This window comes from Ochotona princeps, unplaced genomic scaffold (genome assembly GCF_030435755.1).
Source record: "Ochotona princeps isolate mOchPri1 unplaced genomic scaffold, mOchPri1.hap1 HAP1_SCAFFOLD_116, whole genome shotgun sequence".
In the NCBI taxonomy this organism is placed as follows: Eukaryota; Metazoa; Chordata; class Mammalia; order Lagomorpha; family Ochotonidae; genus Ochotona; species Ochotona princeps.
This window is the reverse complement of record NW_026700494.1, coordinates 102,318-126,594: the sequence shown is the minus strand read 5'-3', so window position 1 is coordinate 126,594 and position 24,277 is coordinate 102,318. Positions and strand designations below refer to the sequence as shown.

The 24,277-nt window shown below is 55.5% G+C and overlaps 1 protein-coding gene across 2 annotated transcripts; it reads left to right on the top strand.

The window, feature by feature from the left end:
* Window positions 1-355: 355 nt before the first annotated feature.
* On the top strand, window positions 356-17,377 carry CLN8 (CLN8 transmembrane ER and ERGIC protein). 2 transcript variants are annotated; one of them, XM_058659834.1, is made up of 4 exons: window positions 356-427; window positions 685-699; window positions 6,171-6,808; window positions 16,683-17,377. In XM_058659834.1, the coding sequence occupies exons 3-4, from the start codon at window positions 6,209-6,211 to the stop codon at window positions 17,004-17,006; spliced, it is 924 nt and encodes a 307-aa protein (XP_058515817.1). In that variant the 5' UTR covers window positions 356-427; window positions 685-699; window positions 6,171-6,208; the 3' UTR covers window positions 17,007-17,377. The 2 variants fall into 2 exon arrangements, with proteins under 2 accessions (XP_058515817.1, XP_058515818.1); XM_058659835.1 differs by lacking the exons at window positions 356-427; window positions 685-699 and adding an exon at window positions 718-733.
* Window positions 17,378-24,277: the final 6,900 nt, after the last annotated feature.

Here is a 24,277-nt window from a genome sequence, read left to right as displayed (position 1 = left end):
AAGGAAGCAAGGCTGCCTGAGGCGCGTGACCAGGACCGGCCGTCCCGGGCTGCTGCAAGCGCCCGGGGCGAGGCTGTAGGGGGCAGTGCGCAGCGCGGACCTCGCTTCTCCCTCAGCTCCCGCCGCCGCGGCAGGGGACGCCGGCCGCAGGTCTGCGGGGATGCGGCCACTGTTCCCTGAGGTACAGGGCATCACGCGGCCAGGCCCTGGCGTCCGCAGCAGTTTCCGCCCTGTCCTGTGCCGCCCAGCAACTTCCCTCACCCCCGCCCCAATCCGTGGTACGTTCCGATCTCCCCTGGTGCCCGTCATGGTCTCGACCGGCCGGGGTGGCTGCAGCACCGCCCCCGTGCGCGTGCGCGGGCCGTGTTTTGCGGCGGCGAGTTATGTGCGGGACGCGGCTACCCGTGACGCTGCGTCCTGCGGGAAGGTAAGGGGCCGGGGACGTGGGAGGGGGCGCGGGCCCAGGTGAGGGGCCGGAGCCGGGGAGGGGGCACGGGCCCGGTTGAGGGGCCGGGGACGGGGAGAGGGCGCGGGCCCAGGTGAGGGACCGGGGCCGGGGACGGGGAGAGGGCGCGGGCCCAGGTGAAGGGCCGGGGACGGGGCCGGGGACGTGGGAGGGGGTGCGGGCCCAGATGAGGGGATGGGGGGGGCGCGGGCCCAGGTGAGAAGCTGGGGACGTGGGAGGGGGCGCGGGCCCAGGTGAGGGGATGGGGATGGGGGGGCGCGGGCCCAGGTGAGAAGCTGGGGACGTGGGAGGGGGCGCGGGCCTAGGTGATGGGACAGGGATCCTGGAGGGGGCCTGGGTGAGGGTGAGAGGATAGAGAAGTGGGAGGAGGAGCAGGTTCGGCTTGGGTGAGGGGACGGGAAGGGGGCACGGACCTGGGTGAGGTGAGGATGAAGGAACGGGGAGGGGAATGGGGGAAGGGGAGCCCCTGTGAGTAGATGGGGACAGGGAGGGAGCACAGGCCCAGGTGAAGGGACTGGGAGGTGAGCCCTGGTGAGGAACCTGAGACCCAGGAGGGGGCCAGGGGAGCCCAGGGATATGGAAAGAATGCAGACTTCCAGCCCGACTTGGCCCTCATGCAAGGGTGGGAGGGGGAAGCCCTGGCGAGCTTGACCCAAATGAGGCTGCCTTGTGGTCCGGCACCTGGCTCCCTGGGGACTTGCTGGGCAAGTCAAGTCACACCGCAGTGTGCAGGTGAGGCAGAGAGGGCCTTCCTGGATGCCAACGCAGGTGCTGCTTCCGCTGTCAACTGGGTCAGCTGGGGGAGGGCAGGCAGGGTGCTGTCTGAACAGCTGGAGTCAAGGGGGAGGAACAGGGTGTTGGGCCAGGTCAGCTGGGGGAGTGGGACAGGGTACTGGGTAAGGTCAGTTGGGGGAAGGGACAGGGTGCTGTCAGGTCAGCTAGAGAGGGGGAGAGGGTGCTGTGTCAGATCAGCTGGGGGAGGGACAAGGTGCAGGGTCAAGGTCGGCTGCAGTGGGGGGATGGCTGCTGGGTTGGGTTGGCTCCAGGTGATCACCAGCTGCTCTGGCCGTGGCTGGTACAGTGGGGTGCCCCTATAGGAGCAGACAGTCCCCGATAGCTCCTGTCCTGGGCAGCTGGGCTGTCTGAATTCACCTGGTAAAAGCTGGAGGGATCTGTTTCTTGCTTATCCTGTTTGTAGGTTAGAGTTTTTCACATCAAACCTTGGAAGATTGCAGGGAGAAGGCCAGGGGGTGGGGTGCCCCTCACTGCTTTCCTGGCTGGGACCCTCACCTGGAAGAGCCTGGGAGGGCGCATTGCCCGGGCATCCTTAGAGGTGCTCGCTGCACCTGTTTCGGCCAGGGGCCCTGGGTGGCCCTGCAGGACAGCCCACAGGCTTCATGTAGAGAACGGCTGACCCACGGGAGCCACGTGGGGTCGCTGGGCTTCCTTTCTGTGTTTTCCCACTTGCCAGTGATGCCTGAGTTTGGTTCGCTGAGCAGGAACATTTGTACAGGTGTGGACAGGGCAGATGTGGCCCTGTCAGTCCTATTGAACAATGCCAGTCCCTGAGGACAGTGAGAAGAAGGACCCGAGGTGGCCAGGCCCACGCTTTTGGGAATTTTTCTTTTTTTTCTGGGAGGAGAGGAAGTTTGTGAACCTTATCAGTGGCTATAGGGTTAAGCTGTCACTCACAGACATGTTGGGCCTCATGGCCAGGTGAAGGATGCTGACTGCGCAGAAAGCCCAGCTCTGTCACATTGCTATACTGGACTCCTCTTCTCACCCATGAGTTCATATTCAAGTTGTCACATGGGCACTGCCTGGTGCCCATGTGGGGGATACCAGTGCTGCTTACTCAGGCCCTGGCCTGGCTGGGGCTGCTCCAGACTGGGCCGCACGGGCCAGGCTGGGCTGTGTTGGGCCTGGGTGAGCTGGGCTGGGCCAAGCAGGGCCGAACTGGACTGTACTGGGCCTAGGTGAGTTGGGCTGGGCCAAGCAGGGCCGGGCTGGACTGTACTGGGCCTAGGTGAGCTGGGCTGGGCCAAGCAGGGCCGGGCTGGACTGCACTGGGCCTGGGTGAGCTGGGCTAGGCCAAGCAGGGCTGGGCTGGATTGCACTGGGCCAGGCCAGGTCGGCAGTCCTTTGAGTCTTGCTGTCCTGGTCCCAGAGCCTGCAGTGCTAGGGTGGACAGGTGAAGCTGTGGAGGCTGAAAGGGTGTGGTCAGGCTGTGCCACTGGATTTCTGGGTTTGCCCTGGGCAGGAACTGTGACTTCTTGCAGAAGTCTGTGGGGTGTGGGATGGTGGGGACACTCTAAGACTGAGAAGGATGTGGTCAGAGAACTGGAGGTATTCCCACGCCCAGTGTGCATGCCTGTGGGAATGCTTGCCTGCTGTGCTGGGACAGCATGGCCCCTGCGGGGTCAGCAGGGCTTCATAGACCCCGGGGTTGGCTGACCAGTGCCTGGTTGGCCTTCGCCCTCCACTGTTGGGCTCAGGCAGCTGAGGAGTGAACAGGGTAGGGGGTGCTGATTGTAGTCAGAGGACTGGGAGGCCCCCAGTGGATGGAGTAGAACAGTACCTGCTTGTGTAGGCAGGTCGTGTGTACACAGCAACGTGAGACACTGTGACTGGGGGACACTGGAGGGAGTCCCAGCAGGTGGAGCTGCTGATTGTGGGGCTGGCTGTGATTGGCAGCTGCCCTGGGAGTGCAGGAGGCTACCTACCCTGCATCTGACTTACCTGCAGTTACCTCTGTCCGTGATACCATCTCCAGGAAGGACCTAGAGGCCTGGATGTGGTCAGAGGAACTGGGCAGTAGGTGCTGCTTGTTCCCACACACATCAGGGTCTGGTGTGGGAAAGAAGAGAACTTGTTCTTTTAACTTCTAAGTGGGGAGACCAGGAGGAGAAGCTGCTAAGCTGACTGCTCCCTCGACCTAGTTTCTTACCCACTGGCTGGCCAGAGCTCCCCCTGAGCAGCTCGTGTCCGCATACCCTCTGCAAGGTGGATGCCAGTCCCTGCTCAAGGATTTTTAGGATGGATGGCCTGGCCAGGAGCCTGTGGGTGCGGTCAGTGGCAAAACAGGAACTGGGACCCGAGCTCATGACTGACTTGTGGGGAAGCACACGAGGAGGCACTAGGGGCAGCTGTGGTTGTGCAAAGGCAAGCTGTCTGCGGGCTGGGACCCAGCAAGGGTGGAGGGAATGTGCTTGCTCCCCAGCTCTGTAGCAACGTGAAGGGCACGTGTCCTGTGAAGTGTCAGGGGTAACAGGTGCCAGCCATAGGCTGGGTGCCAGAAATGAGAGCTCTTACCAGTCCCTCACGCCATGTTAAACACAGTGCAGGTGCAGGTTAGCCTTGGAGTGCACTTGTGTATGTGTAAGTAAACTGTAGCCTGACCTGGCATGCTGTTGTGTGTGTGCATGCGTGCCCTTGCACAGGGCAGCTTCCACGGGACTGGACACAGTCTGTGCCTCAACTTCCAGCTGCACTCAGGTCCTGCTGCGATTTTACCTTTGATTGTGTAATCATGGTTTGATTTGAGTCCATTGTGTGTGCGTGACCTTCATCCTGAGTCCAGAGCTGGAGCCTGAGCGAGTGTGCCCTTCAAGGTGTGTGGCTATGGTGACTTAAGCAGCTGAGTAGTGATTGCTGTTGAAGTTCTGTGGGTGAGCAGCCAGCCCAACCTTCAGGGCTTGGTGCCACACTTGTCTCCTCACGCCTCAGCCAGCCAGGAGCCCTGGTGTGATGGGGACTGCCCTCCACACACAAGAGGGGTCAGGAGGTAAAGTGTCCGGCACTGCAGCAGCTGAAGTCCTTTTCCCTGGCTGTTCCCAGGGGTCCTGCTGTGTAGGTGAGGGGCCAGAGCAGGTAGCTAATAAGGTCCTCTCAGTGTGACAACTTAAGATGCTACAAACACAGCCAAGTCCAGACTAAGGCAACTTTGGCCACTAGGGCAGGACGTAGAAATTTCTGACACCTCCGGTGGTCCGTAAAGGCCTGCTGCTGTGGGACATGGAGGTTAGTGAGCAGGTGAGGCCTGTGCCTTTGGCCCGCTCAGTGCCTGGAGGAGGTCAGGTGTCACAGCAGATGAGGGCATCTGAGGTCACCCACCCTGCCTGAGGCGAGGAGGACATGGTGTCCAACAGAGAATTGGACCTCATAGTGTGGAATGAGATGGCAGAGATAGTGGGCCACTACCTGGGAGAACAGGTGACTCAGGGTGGACTCGAGTTGGGAGCCGAGCACATGGATTCTCAGGACCTTCTTGTAGGATTAACTAGCACTAAACAAAATTGGGCCTGGTGTTGCGGTTAAAGTCCTCACCTTGCATGCCCGGGATCCCATATGGGTGCCGGTTCTAATCCCAGCGGCCCCGCTTCCCATCCAGCTCCCTGCTTGTGGCCTGGGAAAGCAGTCAAGGACAGCCCAAAGCTTTGGGACCCTGCACCCACGTGGGAGACCTGGAAGAGCTCCTGGCTCCTGGCTTCGGATTGGCTCAGCTCCAGCAGTTGTGGCCGCTTGGGGAGTGAACCATCGGACGGAAGATCTTCCTCTCTGTCTCTCCTACTCTCTGTATATCTGTCTTTCCAATAAAAAAATAAATAAATCTTTAAAAAACAAAACAAACCAAACGAAAACAAAAAAGTAAAACCACCGTAGAAGGATCAAGAAAGTCATGGTTGAAATGGTGAGGTTTGTCTTATGTGTTTTCTGGGTTTGACCAGTCTCAAGGTAGAGTAGGAGATTGGCTAATGGAATAGCGGAAATGTACAAGTGCCACACAAGAGGGAAGCTCGGGTTTTACGTTGCTACAGATTAGGGTTGTGGCTTGCTTTGCCTGATGGGCTCCAAGTGGGGCTGCCATGGCTCTACACACTCCCCAGCTGGGAGCAGCCATTGGGACCAGAAGGCACTCTTAGGAACTGGACGCACATGGCCTGGCCTGTGGCCCCAGGCTAAGCTGTCATACCTGATGACAGCTCAGGGCATTGTTTTCATGTTTGACATGATAGTCTTCACCTTGGTTTTGAGAACTAGAAAGGCTGTCAGGATTTCCTTGTCTACAGCAGGTGTGGCTTTTACTTGGCAAGAGCATGGGACCAGGAGAGACCAACCCTGAGCTGCCATGGTGTGTGCCCTGTGGAGCCAGTCAGGCACACAGGCTGTAGTGTGGGTGTTGTCGGGCCGAGTCCCATGTGGGTGCTGAGTGCAGATGTGTGGTGTGAATATTGTTGGGCCAAGTCCCATGTGGGTGCTGAGGGTGGTGGGTGCACACAGCTTGCCAGTTAACTGCCAACCCAAAGTCTCACTTGTCCCTCACTGTGCAAACATAGCATGGGAGGGAGTGCTGGGAGCACCGGTGTCCATGCCCTCTGGCTGTCCTGCAGCTGGGGGGGCAGCTCGGGTGACACTGTCCCCCCCTGCCTGGGGCTTGACTAACCCAGGGGCAGGAGCCTGTCCCTCCCATTGCAGCACAAGAACCCTGGTACACAGGCCCTCACCTGAGGCTCTCAGGGGGACACTCGGCAGGATGCTGGAGCTGGGGTGAAAGCTGGGATGGAGCAGCGGATGAACTGTAGAGGATGAGCCGTAGGCTGCCCTAGTTGCCTGCCACCTGCTGTTGTGATGTTTCCAAGTTCTGGGGCTGTGGTGTGTCCTGGTTCTGTTTAGCCATCAGTGACCTTGCTTGCTCTCTCTGTAGGCTAGAGATAGATACATGACGACCCTGGACTCAGCTGCATGGACTCAGCTTCTCCGACAGGACAACGTGGGGCCACAACTGTGCCTTGGAGTGTGATGATGCCGGCCAGCGCTGAGGGCCCCTCGGAGAGTGTCTTTGACCTGGACTATGCCTCCTGGACAATTCGCTTGACATTGGTGGGCGCCGGCTTTATCTTCTACCTGGGTGTCTTTGTGGTCTGCCACCAGCTCTCCTCATCCCTAAACGCCACCTACCGCTCTCTGGTGGCCAGAGAGAAGGTCTTCTGGGACCTGGCAGCCACGCGTGCCGTCTTTGGTGTCCAGAGCACAGCTGCGGGCCTTTGGGCCCTGCTGGGGGACCCAGTGCTGCAGCAGGACAAGGCACTTGGGCAGCAGAACTGGTGCTGGTTTCACATCACCACCGCCACTGGGTTCTTCTTCTTTGAGAACGTCGCTGTGCACCTGTCCGGTCTGCTCTTCCACAGCCTTGATGTGTTCCTGGTCATCCACCACCTCTTTGCCTTCCTGGGCTTCCTGGGGTTGGTGACTAACCTGGGAGCTGGCCACTACCTGGCCATGACTACCCTACTCCTGGAGATGAGCACCCCTTTCACTTGTACTTCCTGGATGCTGCTGAAGGTGAGTGTGATCCAGGGTGGTCTTTGCTGGGGAGAGAGGGGGACAGTGTCAGCCATGTCCCAGGCTGGGGAGCCCTCTTCTAGGGAGGGGGAACAGTGTCAGCCATGTCCCAGGCTGGGGAGCCCTCTGCTGGGGAGAGAGAGGAACAGTGTTGGCCATGTCCCAGGCTGGGTAGGCCTTTGTGGGGGACAGTTTCGGCCGTGTCCCAGGCCAGGGAGTTGTCTACTGGTAAGAGGAAGTGCAGTTTCAGCTGCATCCCAGCCTTAGCTGGGGACAGTATCAGCCACGTTCCCAGCCAGGGTGGCCTTTGCTGGGCACAGTATCAGCTGAGTCCCAGGCTAGTGCAGGCTCTAGCAGGGACAGTGTTGGCCCAGTTGCCACATCTGTGCTCAGTGACGGTTTGCCCAGTTTTAACCTGTCAGGGCTTCCTGTTCCTCAAAAGCAAACTCAGTAGATTTTACAGTTCAGTGCCCAGTGTTTGTTCATCCTAATGCTTCTTATTTTTTCTCTCTGCTTTTTTTTCCCCTTTTTGTTTTCGAACTGTTTTGAAAAAGCTATTTCATTTGCTGGTTCACTCCAGCAGCTGGGGCAGGGCCAGGCTGAAGTCCAGAGCCCAGAGCTGGGTGTCCCATGGGGTTGAGGCCTGGGCACAGAACTGCCATTCACCATCCCCCAGGCACTCAGCAGGGAGCTGGATGGGAAGGGCAGTGGAGCTGGGTGCTGGCGTTCAGATACGATGTGTGGGTGTCCCAAGCTATCACTTCACCACTTGCACTGCAACTCCCACCCTGCTTTGTTGTTTTGCTTAAAGCAGGTCTCCTTGTGGTCATGTAGTTTGGGAAACATTCAGTTTGCCTGGATCTTGCTGCTTTTTCATTTTTAAAGGTTTTTTTTTTTTTTTTTTTACCAAGTGGTCACCTTTCATAATCTCAATTCTCATTTTGATCTCAAAGTGTTCTTCATTTTAATTTTTTTTAGAAGTTATTTCTAAGCATAGATTCTTGTGATCGTTTATCACATGTTACATCGTTCACAGGCTTTATGTGAAACTTAGAAAACAGTGGCTGATGTTCAGCCAGTCTCACAAGAGGGCTCAAGCTCATGTATACGGAACACCATGGGAAGCTTTGAGAGGGACAGTATAGAATGTCCTGCCTGCAGGGCCTTCAGGTCCATGGTGGCAGGGCGTCAGGAGCAGTGTAGATATCACACTCCCTGTGCACATGTTAACATGTTCTGTGCACATGTCATACACTGTGCACACATCACAGCCCTGTGTACACGCCACATGCCCTCTGTGCATGTCACACACTCGGTGCACATGCCACATGCCCTGTGTACACACATGCTCTGTACATGTCACATGCTCTGCTCATATCGCACATTCTGCACATGTCAATGCTCTGTGCACAGGTCACACACTCTGTGCACATGTTATACCCTCTGTGTGCATGTCACATGCTCTGTGCACATGTCACACGCTCTGTGCATACTTCCCATGCCCTATGCAGCAATAGTAGCTGGTGTCATACACCATACAGTGCTCTGGCCAGCAGAGCCAGTAACATGGACATGGTGAGGGTCTGGGGGTGAGGCACCTACAGGAGACCAGTGATGGTGGAAGTCTCTCTCTAGCCTCTCTTTATTCCTCCTTATATACTCTTTCCCTCAAGCCCTTTAACAGAACAATAGGATGCCAATGAGTCTGATTAGACCAGGTGCTTTTAGCCCCAAGCCCATTTCCTCAAGCCCATTTCTTGTAGTGCTCAGCTTGAGTGCTAATCAACTCCTTAGCCCACAACAATACAGAAACCTTGGGTTCAGTGAATCCTTGCTGGCATCCCACAGGTGCCAGGGTGGGTGTGACCGGTCAGGGGAGTATGCAGTGTCCAGGCCCAGCCGGTCACTGCTTGGCCTGGGAGGGGTGGATAGGGCAAGCTGAGTCATGGTGAATGAGTGAGGTGAGCTGGGAAGTTCGATCCCAGCACAGGGCTGTCAGACTCTGGGCACGGGATTGCCTTGCAGGTGGTCATGGGTGAGCGAGCAGTGGGGACCAGAGTGATTCCGACTAACTCTGCCTGGGGAAATGGTCACAAGTGGTGTGACCCCTTGCCAGGCACTCAGTAGAAACAAGTGGTCTGGGAGCACTGCCAGGCTGGTGCCCTGGCATGTCAGAGTACACAGGTAACTGGAAGCCCGAGGGATCCCAGCGCTGGGTTCAGGACGCTTGCCACTTTGGAGCTGGTCTAGGGTGGACAGGCTGTGCTGTGGGCACTTTAGCTGGGCTGTCTCAGCCCTTTCGCCCCAGGAAGCACTCAAGCTCTGGCACCCTGGGCCCTGGTCAGTTGTGGCACTCCTGGCAGTGCAGTTGCTTGTGTGCAGTGAAATTGACAACACCTGACGCCCTCCTGGGACTGTTGCTGGGCTCCAACACAGAGGTTGTAGTGAACTGAGACTCTTGGTTTTTTTCGTACATTCTACGGAGCAGAGGGAAGAGGCCAGTCATGTTGGCTGCACTTCTCAGGGAGTCTGTGTAGCATTTTCCCTGTGCTCAGCGAGGCACGGGGGGGCTGTGGTGTTCCTCCCTTTTCATTGTGTTCAGGCCACCAAGAATCTTCCATGGCCACAGGCCTATCTTTGCATGTGCTGAGCTCTGGAGAGTTCCCCAGGCGACAGGGTACAGGGTCGTGCACCCTGCGTTTGCTGCTCAGCTGATGGAGACCATGTAGTGGTCAGTCGTCTCTGATGACTGCAGCTGGAGGTCAGTAACTCTGCTTAGGGTGGGGTTTGTGCTAGGTGCTACATTGGCAAGCACAGGACCCAGCAAGTGGCATAAATAAACCTGGTGAATTCTGCCTAAGATTCCTGCACAGAGGTCAGGTTTGATCAGAGCTATAGCTTACAAATTAAAGAGAGGTGCTGCCACTGACTATGGGTATGTAGATCAGACAGATTGAGGCTTAGTCCTTGGTTCATTGGTGTCTTGTGAAGCTTAGGTGCAGCATGCCATAGGACACGGATGTGGACAGGGAAGGCTCTTCTCTGACACACTGAATATTTGCATACAACTTACACATGTGTGTACAGTCCTGACATGTGTGTAATATAGTGTGACACTTCATATAACCTGCATACACACTCACAGTACCTCACACAGATGTGTGTAACACACAGTGACACTGCATATATTTTGCACTCTCACAGTATCTCACAGACATGTGTCACACACACAGTGATACTGCATATAACCTGCATACACACTCACACTCACACACTCACACAGAGGTGCCACACACAGTGATGCTGCACATAACCTGCACACAGTACTTCACACAAACATGTGTCACACACCCAGTATATGTTTGTATATCTTGCACATCACAGCACCTCTTCTTGTGCAGAAGCCTTGTAAATGTATTCTGTAGGTCAGGTGAGAAGCAAGCAGTACAGAGCAGCAGTCAGATGCCCTTGTATATGTGATTTCAGATTTTGTTTTGCACTAAGTAGCTATCATTCTCACTCCATGTCTGTAAACAAGTTGAGCATCCTGGTGGTTTGTGCAGCGACTCTGGTCCCAGAGCTCCACCTGTTACCCCTCAGGTGACGCTGACTTGTGACTGTCACTTTTCACAATGTTGAGTGTTTGAGATATGAGGTAGTTCATGAACGGCAGTTCATGGTTCTGGTGTGACTCAGTAATGTAGGAAAACCACTTTTTTAAAAAAAGATTTATTTATTTTTTTATTGGAAAGACAGATATACAGAGAGGAGGAGAGACAGAGAGGAAGATCTTCCGTCCGATAGTTCACTCCCCAAGCGGCCACAACTGCTGGAGCTGAGCCAATCCGAAGCCAGGAGCCAGGAGCTCTTCCAGGTCTCCCACGTGGGTGCAGGGTCCCAAAGCTTTGGGCTGTCCTTGACTGCTTTCCCAGGCCACAAGCAGGGAGCTGGATGGGAAGCGGGGCCACTGGGATTAGAACCGGCACCCATATGGGATCCCGGGCATGCAAGGTGAGAACTTTAACCACTACGCTATTGCGCTGGCCTGGAAAACCACTTTTAATGAGCAAACATTTTGAGAATTCTTTTAATGATTTATTTGTTATTTGAAATGGCAGAGTGACAGAAAGAGAGGGGGGTTGGGAAGAGATTCCGTCTGCTGATTCAGTCCCCACATTGCTGCAGCAATCATCCAAAGCCAGGACACTCAAGCTTCATCCAGGTCATGTTGGATTCAGGAGCCCAGGCAACTGGGGATCCTCTGCAGCTTTCCCAGGGCGTGAGCAGTGACTGGATTGGAAGTGGAGCAGCCAGGTCTCGTGTTGCAAATGGCAGCCTTACCCGCAGTGTTACCTTCCCCTTTCACATTTTGTGAGTTTTTTGAGGTGTGATTGAGGAGGTAGAGTGAGGCTGAACCTGAGGTCACTGCTGTGAATCAGTCAGTGTGGAGGTGGTGGTGACAAGCCAGGAGTACAGTGGAGGAGTGCAGCCCCAGAACTCGGCATCTGACTGCAGATGCCTGTGCAGACAGCTCAGGTGCAACTGGGCATGTCCCTGTGTTTCTCATGGTGAGGTGGGGCCTGGTCCCCATGTTCCCACATTCCTCATGTTCCTCATGGTGAGGTGGAGCCTTGTTCCTGTGTCCCTGTGTTCTGAGTGATGTGAGTCCTCATCCTCATGCCCTGTAGTGTGTATATGTTGGCACAGTACCAGCTGTTGTGCGTATCACACTGGCTCAACACTCTTGGAACCCTCTCAGATGTTTCCTGCGTCATCTTTGATGCAGATGTTGGCCAGAGCCTGGGGCACGAAGCCTCCTGTGTGGACTGGACCTGGTGACCTGGTTTGGACCAACCCCGCCCACACCTAGCTGCATTACCTCAGGCAGGCCCTGGCCATCCTGCTCCCTCCCAGAGCTGTCACCTTGCTCAGAACAGCTGGTGACAGGTGTGAATTGTCCCAAGAGCGGGTCTACTTCGTGACACATGGAGCTAAGGACTGTCACCTTCGCACTAGGCTCTGGGTGCTGCAGCTGATGCCTGAAGTCAGAGGCTGACTTTGGTAGAAGTTGTAGAAGGTTCTAATCATTCTGGTGTGTCAAGCACCATTTAGTGTTCTCATGCAACAGTGTTCAGTGAACCCTGGAGCGTGTTCTTCCTGTGGAAAGTGTAGCTTGCATAGTCTTGCTGAGAGGTGCAGTTGCCCAGTTCCTGCTTCCTCCCCAGGAGAAATGCTGACCCCTAGGGTGAATCTGCCCCTGTGCACACTGTGAGTCATGGCAACTTTGGTGTCCTTGGGACTGCAGCAGCGCAGCCTGGCTCAGGAGAGCCCCTTGTGGGAGGAGGTGTCCTACTCTCCTGCTGTTGGGACAATGGCTCTTGGGGAGCATGAGCTGTCCCCATTGTGCTGACATTGTCTTGACCATGTCCCAGGACACATGGCCATCATGAAGGGGCTCCGTGTGTGTGCGTGCTGACCGTGTTTCTGGGTGCATGGTCACCATGAAGGGAGTTCCTGGTGTGTGTGTGGACCATGTGTGTGGGGCACATGGCCACCATGAATGGAACTCGGGGTGTGTGTGGACATGGACTGTGTGTGAGTGTTCGTCCATCTGTGCGCTGCCTGAGCCCTGCCAGCCTCTGCCGGCTCCTTTGTCTTTCTTGCCTCAGGGCAGCCAGTGAGTGTTTCTTCTCTGGCCGCTTTGCCTGTCCTTGACTTGGCCTGTGCTGTTCAGCAGCTTTGGCTTTTGCTAACTCTGAAGACTAAAGTATTTTCCATTCATTCTTCAGCTTTTGTCACTATTTAACAATGTCAAGTTTTACTTGTGATATTCATGAGATTTTTAAAAAGATTTTATGTTGGATTTGTGTGAAAGGCCATGTTATAGAGAGGGAGAGAAGGAGGAAGGGAGGGGTACTGAGGGTGGATGGAAAATTGCTAGTTTGCCCCTCAAATGGCTGCAACAACCAAGGCTAGGCCAGGCCGAAACCAGGAGCCGGGAACATTTCCAGATCCCCCACATGGATGTCACTTGGGCCATCCTCTGCTGCTTTCCCAGGCTCATGAGCAGGGAGCTGGATCAGAAGTGGAGCAGCCGTGACACAAATCAGCACCCATATGGGATGCCGGTGCAGCAGGTAGTGGCCTGACACGCTATACTACAGCACTGGCCCTGAGACTCATGATTTTCAACATGTTGAGAAAGCAATTTCCTACTTAACAGTTCCAAAATTAGTTCCCTGTGCTTTTTTCTGGTACATTTATGATATGCTCTCAAAACTAATGTGTTAGTTATTTTCCTGTAAGTTCCACATTGATTTTCTTGTGGGTGCCGATCAACTTGGCTTCCCACAAGGTCTGAGCTGTCTTGGTCAGATCATAACATCGACTCCCTGGTGACTCGTGATAGCTGCTCGCAGCTTCTGTGGGTTTTCATTCCTGTATTTCATGGTGGTGTCAGGCTTTGCGTGTACTCCGTACTTTCACTTCTGAGTGCTGTGTTTCATGTTTTAGTGAGATGGAAGGTCTGTCTTGGCCTTTCTCTCTGTGACTGCCAATAAAGCATTGTGTTTTGTTTTGTTTTAAAGAAGAAGCCAGAGCAGCATGCACTAGTGCTGCCCTGCTGAACCTGAGGAGCTGTGACAGCGGGATAGCCCCTTTGCCTAGGCCAGCCCACCACCTTCGGACCCAAGGGTGGTGGTTGGCTATGACCTTAGCAGCTGTGACTCAGATTAGGCCACTTGGGAGCTAATGGGGATGCCTGGGATGCCCCAGCAGAGTGTGAACTGAGAACCAGTTCCCTGTGTGGCCCTTGCTGGAGACCCACGAGGGCCTCCAGGCCAGGCAACCTGGTCATGTGGTTTCTCAACAGAAATGACTTGGGGTTTAACCTCCCCTCACTCAGTCCTGCAGGCCAATGACCTCCAAGTCCTCTGGCCTGGGAGGGTTTGCCCAGTTCCCTCAGACTTGAAGGTGCTAGGCTTATTTTTGTTTGTTTTAAAACTTTATTTATTTGAAAGAGAAAGATCTATACCTACTGGTTTTACCCCTAAGATGGTCAAAACAGTCAAGTGGTGGGCCAGGCTGGAGCCAGAGGCTTCCTCCAAGTCTGCCACATGTGTACAGGGGCCCAGCATGCCAGCCATCCTGTGCTGCTTTCCAGGCCGTAGGCAGGGAGCTGGATTGGAAGTGGGGCAGGTAGGACCTGTGCATGGACCTGATACCACAGGTGGCAGATTGGCCAGCTGAGCCACAGCACCAGCCCCTCCTATGTATTTTTTTTTTTCAGATCTATTTGTTGTTATTTAAAGGCAAAGTTAGAGAAGGGGAGACAGAGATCTTCCATGTACTGGTTCAGTCACTGAAAGGCCACACCTACTAGAGCTGGGTACTCCCATGTGGGTACTGGGTCCTAAGGACTTGGGCCATCCTCCGCTGCTTTTCCAGGCTATAACCGGGGAGGTAGATTGGAAGAGGAGCAGCGGGGGGCATGAACTGGCACCTGTATGGACTGCCAGCACTGCAGGTAGTGGTTTTACCCACAATGCGACAGTTCAGCATCATCCCTGTGCCTTTTTTAAGGTAATCCATTGGGTCTTTGTTGTTTTGTTTTCTGGTTACAGCAATGTGTATGTATTTTAGATCATTTTGAGAGCAGACTTAACTTTTTTAAACTGAGACATGAAGAGTTCCTGCTCTCTGAGCCACTGTGTGATGTGTACACACATGACATCCAGTCAGGCTACACATCTCTCCTCAGTTAATGTTTCTCTGTCTTGGAAACATTCAGTGCCTGTCCTCTTGCTCTGCTCTGTCTGCTGAGAGAATGTATAGCATGTGGCCATAATGTGCACTTCCACCCTGTGCAGGGTCACCCCTCAGCTCTCACCCCCGTGCAGCTGTGCTCGTGCCCCTCGGTCTGCCTCGCTCAGCCGCTGGTGGCCACCCTTCCACTCAGCCTCTGAGGAGTCCAAGTTTCAAGCGCCACACATCCCTGAGATGCTGGGGGATATTCCCTTCTGGGCTTGGCATATTTCATTAAAGCCAGAGCCCTGCAGCACACATGACATGTCTTGGATTTGTCCTTTTATGGCTAGTGGTAAACTATGGAGGATGTGTGCGTGTGTATTCGTGAGGTCAGCTGTGTATGTGTCAATGTATGCACACATGGCTGAGGGCTCTGTGTAGTGGCTGTGAATGTCACGTTAGCTGTGAGCCCTTGGTTGTGTACTCTGGCTCTCCTGTTTGTCATGAATTGTGCTACCCTGAGTCTGTATGCACAAGTGTGCCTCACATAGATGGCTTCCGTGTCCTGTGGCTTCATTCCCAGGCTGGGATTGCTGGACCCCATGCAGTGGCTCTGTCGCTGTTGGAGCTTCAGGTGACATGCCTCCTCACTGTGAGGTGCAGCCTTCCTGTCCCAACGTCCTGGCCAGCACTCAATCTTCTACTGTGATGGGGATTCCAGTGGCTTTAATTTGCATTTCCCTAATGACAAGTGGTATCGACTTAGCAGCTCCCAGAAGGTGGTGCGGTGGCTGCACCTCTAACATGACCAGCCCTTTCCTCAGGTCCAGGTGGTTAGTGACCAGCCCAGCTCCCACCCTAACCCTCCTCACCTCATGGCCATGCTGGACTCCAGAACCCCTGCCCTTCACTGCACATTTTTGCTTTGCAAGTGTGAGACATTGTTCCCAGCTTGGGTACCTGCAGCTCAGGCTTCCCATCAGAGGCCTTGAAGGTCCTTGGTCTGGAGCCCTTGACCAGCCTGGTGCCCCCTCCCCTGCCCAGTTCAGGCTCCTGGCCTCACAGCCTATGGTCTGGCACCTCAGGTTCCCTGTTCAGCAACCACCGTGACTGTAGAGCCACTGCTGGTGCAAAGAGGCATGGCGTGGATCCAAGACCCGTGGGTGTGATGGGTGCGGAGGGCCAAACACACCAGGACATGCTGCTCACGCTAAATCTTCTGAGAAAGACTTCCCTCAGCTTCCTAACAGGGGGCTTGGTAACTGTGTCTCCAAGTCCTGCTGAGTGTATAGAGCTATTTCCCTGACACATGCAGAGCTGGGAAAGAAGGTATTGAACACCAGGATCCAATTTTGCTTTAAGGAGCAGAAATCAGGAAGAACAGGAGGGACAGTGAGTGGCCAGCAGGATTTTTTTTTTTTTTAAAGATTTATTCATTTTACTACAGCCAGATATACACAGAGGAGGAGAGACAGAGAGGAAGATCCCCCGTCCGATGATTCACTCCCCAAGTGAGCCGCAACGGGCCGATGCGCGCCGATCCGAAGCCGGGAGCCCGGAACCTCCTCCAGGTCTCCCACGCGGGCGCAGTGTCCCAATGCATTGGGCATTGGGCCGTCCTCAACTGCCTTCCCAGGCCACAAACAGGGAGCTGGATGGGAAGTGGAGCCGCCGGGACCAGAACTGGCACCCACATGGGATCCCGGGGCCCCCAAGGCGAGGACTTCAGCCGCCAGGCCCACCAGTGGGATTTATACCACCTGTTAAGAGAGCAGGATCTGTGAGGAGAACCCTGTGTTGGGGAGGTGAGGGCAGGGCCTATGATGAGAACCTCATGTTGGTGGATGAGGGGAGGGGCAGGGACTGTGAGGAGAACCCTGTGTTGGGGAGGTGAGGGGCAGGGGCTGCGACGAGAACCCTGTGTTGGTAGGTTGGGGGGGCAGGGGCTTTGAGGAGAACCCCATGTTTGCAGATGAGGGGAGGGGCAGGGGCTGTGAGGAAAACCCTGTTTTAGGGAGGTGAGGGGCAGGGGCAGGGGCTGTGAGGAGAACTGTGTTGGGGAGGTGAGGAGCAGGCATTGTCTTGGTGCCAGGCAGGCTGTGCTCATGCATGCCCTTTGTGTCCGCAGGCTGGCTGGTCTGACTGCCTCTTCTGGAAGCTCAATCAGTGGCTGATGATCCATATGTTCCATTGCCGTATGGTGCTCACCTATCATATGTGGTGGGTGTGCTTCTGGCACTGGGATGGCCTCATTGCCAGCCTCTACCTGCCCCACTTCGCCCTCTTCCTCGTGGGGCTAGCCCTGCTCACGCTCGTTCTCAATCCGTACTGGACCCACAAGAAGACACAGCAGCTTCTCAATCCAGTGGATTGGAACTTTGCACAGCCCGCAGCCAAGGGCAGCTGGCTCGAGGGAACCAATGGACAGGTGCTGCAGAAGAAGAGGCTGTAGCTCCCCTGGCATTGGGCACTGCCCATAAGGACTTTGGCTGCACCAGGTGGCAGATATCGCCCATCTAGCTCTAAGTGAACACTAACCTGCTGCTTGTTCCTATCAGTTGTCAAGTAGCTGCAAGGATGTCTCAGAGCTTGGGGCCAACTGCTGACTGGCGCCTGAGCTGCCCAGGTTGGAGATGTTTGGTATTAAGGACAGAAGCCTATGGTGTCCTGGTTGCTGAAGAAGGACGTGCTTGGCCATCTTTATGTGAGATGTGTCATAGAGGGCTTGTCTCATGTGCATGTCTTTTGTTTTGAGGCATTATATCCTTTTTATTTGGAAGAAATGGACCTAAGAAAATAACCCAATTTGTTACCCTACTAAAATTTCCAATGTGTGAAAGTTTAAAACCACTGGTGGAACAGTGCCATCTGGTGGCAACCAGTATAAAGACATCTTGGGGTAACTGCCCTCCAGGGGAACCCTGACATAGGGTGGTGTGGTCTTGTGGGAGCTGCATCCCCTGGCCTGACAAGGAAGTGGGTGTCTTGTGGGTGCAGAGCACTCTGATCTGACAGGGAGATGGGAGGAGGTGTCCTGTGGGTGCAGAGCCCCCTGGCCTGATAGGGAGGTGGGTGTCCTGTGGAACACCCCTTAAGATGGGTTTGCTACGTTGACATGAAGTCTTATTTTTTTTTTCAATCAGGAAACCTTTTTGAAATGCAATTTATTTATTTGTCTTGTACTTTTCAGCTGACAAAGTGCAGTTGTTGAGTAGACAGCGGTGTGTTATGCCCGGGAAGAGTCTGCACCCCAACCCAGCACTGCTCCTCATGCATACAGTAGTCCCCCATGTTAGAGTGTATGCAGCTGTGTATTTGTGTATGTGCTTGTGTGCAAGTAGACATGCAAGCTTCCTTCATGTCAGGTGTAGCTCGGCCAGTGCCACTCAGATCAAGCTTTGTGTTTCATGTCTCATTTTGTCCCCACCAAGGAGGTGACCCAAGTCCTACCGCTCCCACGGGCAGCTCTGTACTCAGGCCCATTTGTCTATCCGTGGTCATCTGTGTGCTCTAGTAAGGGACAAGTTAAAAAAAAACACCTGCTGTGCTCCATGGGACCCTTGGTTCCTTCCTTAATAAACGTACCTGCTGTCCTGCCACTGTGAGTGTGTGGTCCCTCAGATGCCCAGAGCAGGGAAACGCTTCTCCACATGTCAGTTTTGGAAGAGGTAGGGAAGGGCTCAGCTTGATGCCTATCTGTTTTCCCTGGGACTTTGGCCCCCCCCAGTACTCATCCTTCACCCTCCCCATGCAGATCGATGCATTGTCCATGTGCTGAGCCAGGCACCACCCTGCTACAGGGTCCTGCCCTTGCCTTGGCTACTGTCTGAGATGCTGGGTGTGAGGACAGGGTGGGGGGCATTGTGGGCTGCCAACTAGGCTGCACTCTGCACACTCGGGTCAGCTTGAGCACTAGTGTCCCCGGCAGGAACACCTGTACCTACACCTGTACCTGCTGGGCCTGGCCCACTGTGTGTACTCTGCAAAACTGGCACATCCTCCATGCAGAGCTGCAGCTGGTGTCAGCTGTAAGCTTTCAGAGAACCCCAGAAGTTCAGAGAAGGCCTTGAACCTCTGCTAACCACAGGTGTCCACAGTGGGACTCAGCTCCCCAGCTTTGCTGGGACATGGAAGGGAGCTAGGTGTGTCCCTAGGTGTCTTGAGGCAGGACCCTGTCACATCACAAATGCTCTGTGTGTGTCAGTGTGTCCTGTGTCACCCCTGCTGTGTGTGTCATAGTGTGTTCTGTGTCACACTTGTGTGTCAGTGTGTCCTGTGTCCCACCTGCTGTGTGTCAGTGTGTCCTGTGTCACAACTGTTCTGTGTATTCATGTGTCCTGTGTCACACGTGCTGTGTGTCAGTGTGTCCTGTGTCACACCTGCTGTGTGTCATAGTGTGTGCTGTGTCCCATCTGCTATGTGTGTCATAGTGTGTTCTGTGTCACACCTGCTCTGTGTGTCAGGGTGGCCAGTGTCACACCTGCTGTGTGTGGTGTTATATGTCTGCTCCACAGGAATGGACTATAGATGGTAATACTTTCAGTTTATTTGTCCTCATATATTTCTGTTTTTCTTTCGTTGGAAGCTCTTTACTTGTTATTTATCTTTTTGGAGAATTAGTCCTAATTTCCCTCATGAGTATGGTGTATGTCACTGATTTAATAATGGGTAACACTGACTGGTTCATCTGAAATCCTGTGATAGGGAAAACTGCAATCTCCAGTTACGCTTTCCCATGACTCAACCCAGGCGGGAGTGGCTGCAGGGCTACCCAGCCCCTGGCCCCCTTCCCCTCAGCCTGGAAGAGCCCCCAGCCTGGAGGAAAGGAAGGGACCACACCCATCCCTCTGGAAAACCTGCCAGGAATTCAGAGAAGACGCTGAGTCCACAGCTTCCCTACCCACAAGCTCACACCATGGTTCTTGCCCACACACTCTCTTCTCACCAGGCTCAGTGTTGCTCTGAACTCTGGGGAGTTTGTGCTTTCAGCACCTCCATATGTCCCACGTGTGAGCCCCGAGCAGCAGGGTCCTGTGCTGATGGTGACCCAGCATCCTGGAGGCAGCAGGAAGAGGGCACAGCCAGCACCTTGTGCCATGCAAAGGCACTTACCACTCCTGGTGAGCATCCCTGGACCCTGCACCTTGGGGAGCTGCAAGTCCAGTGGGCCTGGCAGTTGGAGTGGGCAGGAAGGGCAATTAGAGGGCAGCTATGTGGGGCCTCTGTGCCAGGAACCCGCCCTGTTCACCCCGAGTGACCCACGTCGCCTACCCCCACCCCACTCCCCACCAAATACACACCATGTGTAGTCATGTTGGCCACTCGATCCCAGTGCACCCCATGGAGGCCACAGTCCCACCAAAGCAACAGGTGTTGAACTGGACCCTGCAGGTCTGGGGCTGTGGGTCATGGAGGGTGGAGACAGCGTGGGGAGCTGGGGTGGTGGCTTCTGTTGAGGCCAGGATGCTCAGGGGGGCAGCATGAAGGAAGCCAACGCTGGGTTCATGTGTGAGATCAGCCTGGGGTGATCCCACACCAGCACTGTGTGACTGGAGCCTCCCCGGTAGGTGCACAGACAAGCCATAGTTTGTACTGTTGGGGTCCTCAGGTGCCTAGCAGCAGTCAGCCCTGGATGTCCTGCAGGTGCTGAGCCTCTCACCCCAGCCTTCAAAGTTCCTACAGGTAAACCCCAGTAAGGAGGTTAGCACCCTATCACAAAGCTATGTGGGGAGAACCCAGCCATAAGACGCAGCCGGGCAGCCTGCCGTCGGGCCCTGGAGAACAGACATTAGACATGCACCTTGAGCATGGGATCATGGGAGAAATACCAACATGGAGGACACTAAGTCTGACTCCCGGCATTAGGTCATTGTTGACAGAGCATATGGGAGGTGGCCAGCAGGCTGGACCCGGCTCCGGGAAGTCAGTCTGGAAGGCTGGTGGTTCACAGGCATCCTTGGGGACCGATGTGAGTCCATGGCACAGAATACACAGGAAGGAATGCAAGTGCAGAGTCAGGGGCCCAGGGTTTCCCATCCAGCTGCCAAAGGAAATGGACAAATGGGGCCAAGACTCGGAGGGACAGTGGCTGGGATTTTCCCAGGTGCTTGGAGCTGCAGTCGCAACATCCCCGGGGGGGCATGAGAGGAACATGGCTGGTGGTGGCTCGTTGCAGGAACCACCCAGCCACGGCACACAGCTGGTCCCACATGGTGCATGGGAGAGCCTGGCAGCACTGGGGGAGCGTAGTCCTGGGATCTGGGGTCCAAGCAGGTAGGATGTGACTGTGATCATGTGTAGTGAGCTCATGTCTGTTACAGATAACCAGGGGGTCCTTCTCAGGAAGGATGCAGGGGTTTGGATGGGCAGCCCCTCTGGTTGGCATCTGACAAGGGTAGATGTGGAACCTGGGGGAGCAGGGCAGGAGGAGTAGGACGGGGAAGCAGGGCCTGGAGGAGCACAAGCAGGGAAGGGGGGAGCAGGGCCGGGGGATTGTTGCAGGGTGCAATAGAGATCACACTGGACCCAAGTGTAGGATGTTGGGAGGAGTCTTTATTTCCCAAGCTTGGTGACAGCAGCTCCTGCTACACTCCAGGAGCCACTGCACCAAGCTGACAAAGTCAGGGGTTTTTAAATTCACATCCTCCAATCAGACTGAGAGCCATGCAGCACAAAGTTTCAGGCAGGCAGGGAGTTACCAGAGCCCAAAGCTAGTTACCTATCTAAGGTAGCACAACAGGAGGCAGGAGGGGCCGGGTGCTAGGAGCCTCTGGAGTAATTTCCGCACTGTCAGTTGTGAATGGTGCGGAAGGCAGAAGCAGGGTGCACTTTTTACACCTTCAATTAACTTGAATGGCAGGAGGGGATGTAGGAGGGGTGGGGTACATAAACTCCGTTTCAGGACCCTGTCCTCTGTCCATTAACCTGACAAGCCGGTGCGTGCCATCAGTGGCGGCGTCCCATTACAGGGAGCAGGGTAGAGGAGTAGGATGGGAAGCAGGGCCAGGGAGAGCAAGACCTACCACCTCCAGGGACGTGTCACTCTCAGGCACTGAAGCTCCCATTTGGCTCACTCACCTAGAGCTGCAATGTTCTTCAATGATATGGGGCACGGGGGACCACAATCCCTGCTCCTGAACCTTTGCTGGACACCCAAACTATGGTCCAGGCAGGCCTGAATTGAGTGTCCACCTTGGTCTGTCAACACTGGTGTCAATTATGAACAAGGCTTTGTGGATCGTCTAAGCTGTGACCCTCACCGCAGCACATGTGGGGGGGGGGGCACCAAGGTTGGTCGCTCCAGGACCGAGTATATTCAGCAGCCAAACAGATCACAAATGAACACAGCAGTCATTGGTCATGATAGTTAAAAATACATTATGTGGGTGGGAGCAGGGGAGGAGCCGGGCCCCAAGCCGGTGTCCTTATGGGATGCCGGTATGGGTGGTGGTTTAGCCCACGCCACCATGGCCGGACTCTGAGGACTTAGATGCCCAGGCTGTGCAACCTGAGTGACATGTTCTAGGTGAGGACCACAGGAGGTCACAGTAATAACGGACTGACAAGAGTTACAGATGGAACCAGTCTCCCCTCAGACCCCCATAACCAGCTGTCTAGAGCTGTTCTGCAGTACAGCAGGCTCGTCTAAACTTCATTTGGCAAGGAGGCAGGCCCAGGAGCTAAAGCAACATGAGGGGTGCTGGGCAGAGGGGACATGGGACAGGGGACACGGGAATGTGAGGGGTGCTGGGCAGGGGGGACATGGGAGTGTGAGGGACGCTGGGCAGAGGGAACAGGGGACATGGGACAGGGACGTGAGGGTCGCCAGGCAGGGGGTACATGGGGACATGAGGAATGCTGGGCAGAGGGGACATAGGACATAGGACGTGAGGAACGCTGGGTAGAGGGGATATGGGACGGGACATAAGGGATGCTGGGCAATGGCAACAGGGGACGGGGGACATGGGGGACGCTGTGCGGGGGGACAGGGAACTTGAGGGATGCTAAGCAGAAGGGATATGGGACATGAGGGATGCTGGGCAGAGGAGACATGGGACATGAAGGACGCTGGCCTCAGGGGACATGGGACAGGGATATGAGAGCTGCTGGGTGGGGGGACTGGGGACATGAGGGATGCTGGGCTGAGGGGACATGGGACAGGGATGTGAGGGATGCTGGGCGGGGGGGACAGGGGAATGTGAGGGAAGCTGGGCAGAGGGGATGTGGGACAGGGGACGTGCGGGAAGCTGGGCAGGAGGTACATGGGGCAGGGGACGTGAGAGACGCTGGGCGGGAGGGACGGGGATGTGAGGGACGCTGGGCAGAGGGCACGTGGGGATGTGAGGGATGCCAGGCAGGGACGATACTGGGATGTGAGGGTACCGGGCCTCCATCTTCGTTGCTGGGCACTACGAGGAGGCTGGAGTTAAAGCCTTACAGTGCCTTCTGTGGGCTGTGTTCTCACCGTCCCTGCCTTGTGTGGACATCCTGATGCTGGGTGGACATCTGTCCCTGGGCCTCTGGGATATGGGGTAGGACCTCTCCAGCATCTGGGCTGTAGGTGGGCAGCAGTGACATCACCCTCTCAGGGCCCTGTACACCTGGTCTCCCCTGGTCCCTCACTGTGTGCTGAGCACCCTGTGGTGGAACCCTTGTTCCTCATCACCTCCCTCCCTGTCATGCGCTGCCTTGTGTCATGCGCTCTGCCTTGGGGCTCTGGAACATCGTGGGTCCTTGCTGTCTGCCCTGTGCTGTCCACTGTGTGGCTGCTGCTGTCCCTGGTCTGGCTGGCCCACAGTCACTCCTCTTGCTGCAGGACAACTGTGATTTTGTCTGTGGGAGAAGGGCAGGGCCCATGTCACAGGGGGATCTGGCAGCTGGCAGGGGCTGGCCCCTGAGAACACCCTCCCCTTCCCAAACCAGGGCTGTCATGAATGAGGGATGAGGTGTCACCACCTGTCCCTGGTACTGGAGAAGGGCCAGCAGGCAGGGTCTCTGCCACATGCAGAATGGCCCTCAGGGTGCCTCTGAAGCTGAGCGCTGGGTGGTTATGGAGGTGAGTCCACAGGACCTCGTATGAGCTGCCTCAGCACAGGGTTCAGCTCCCACACCAGTCCTTTCCTGGGTAAAGGCCAGCCTGGGCAGCAGGGTGGGGGTGCTTGCTGATAAGCAGCTGTCCCGGGCGAGAAGGCAGCATTGTTCCCAAGGGACACAGCGGCCTTTTGTCTCTCCAACAACTGGGCCTGTTTTCTTGCTGGCTCAGTGTCACGCGGCCAGGAGGTGGGGGGAGGGGAGATTGCAGCTTCGGGGCACCCCTGTGGTTCCGTGAGGCAGGACCAGGAGCAGGCCCCACCGCCTGCCTCCTTCCTACCAGCAGCCAGTCTGTTAAGCCTCTGGTCACTTGAACACATCCATGTCTACACTGCCCACAATTCTATCACCTCTTGGAATTCCTTCACCTCCTCTCCTGGTTAATCCTCCTCTAAAAGCCCCCAGCTGCAGGTTCGCTCAGTTCACATGCCGCTCCCTCCCACGGCTCACGTCTGTGATGAGAGGGCTGGGTGTGACTCCTGACTTCAGTTTCTGCCAGTGCAGACCCTGGGAGCTGTGGTGTGGGCCAGTTTTGGGGGCCTGCCACCCACATGGGGAACCCGCCATCAGGGGAGCAGGCCAGTGGATGGAGAGTGGGCTCCCCTCTCTCTGGTGATCATCACTGCTGTTTAT

What these genes read in the sequence shown, in the direction of transcription:
- CLN8 (XM_058659834.1), top strand. Translation starts at nt 6,209, where the DNA reads ATGGACTCAGCTTCTCCGACAGGACAACGTGGGGCCACAACTGTGCCT. An exon ending in CTTCCTGGATGCTGCTGAAG is followed by an intron (nt 6,809 to 16,682) that starts GTGAGTGTGATC and finishes TTGTGTCCGCAG; the next exon opens with GCTGGCTGGTCTGACTGCCT.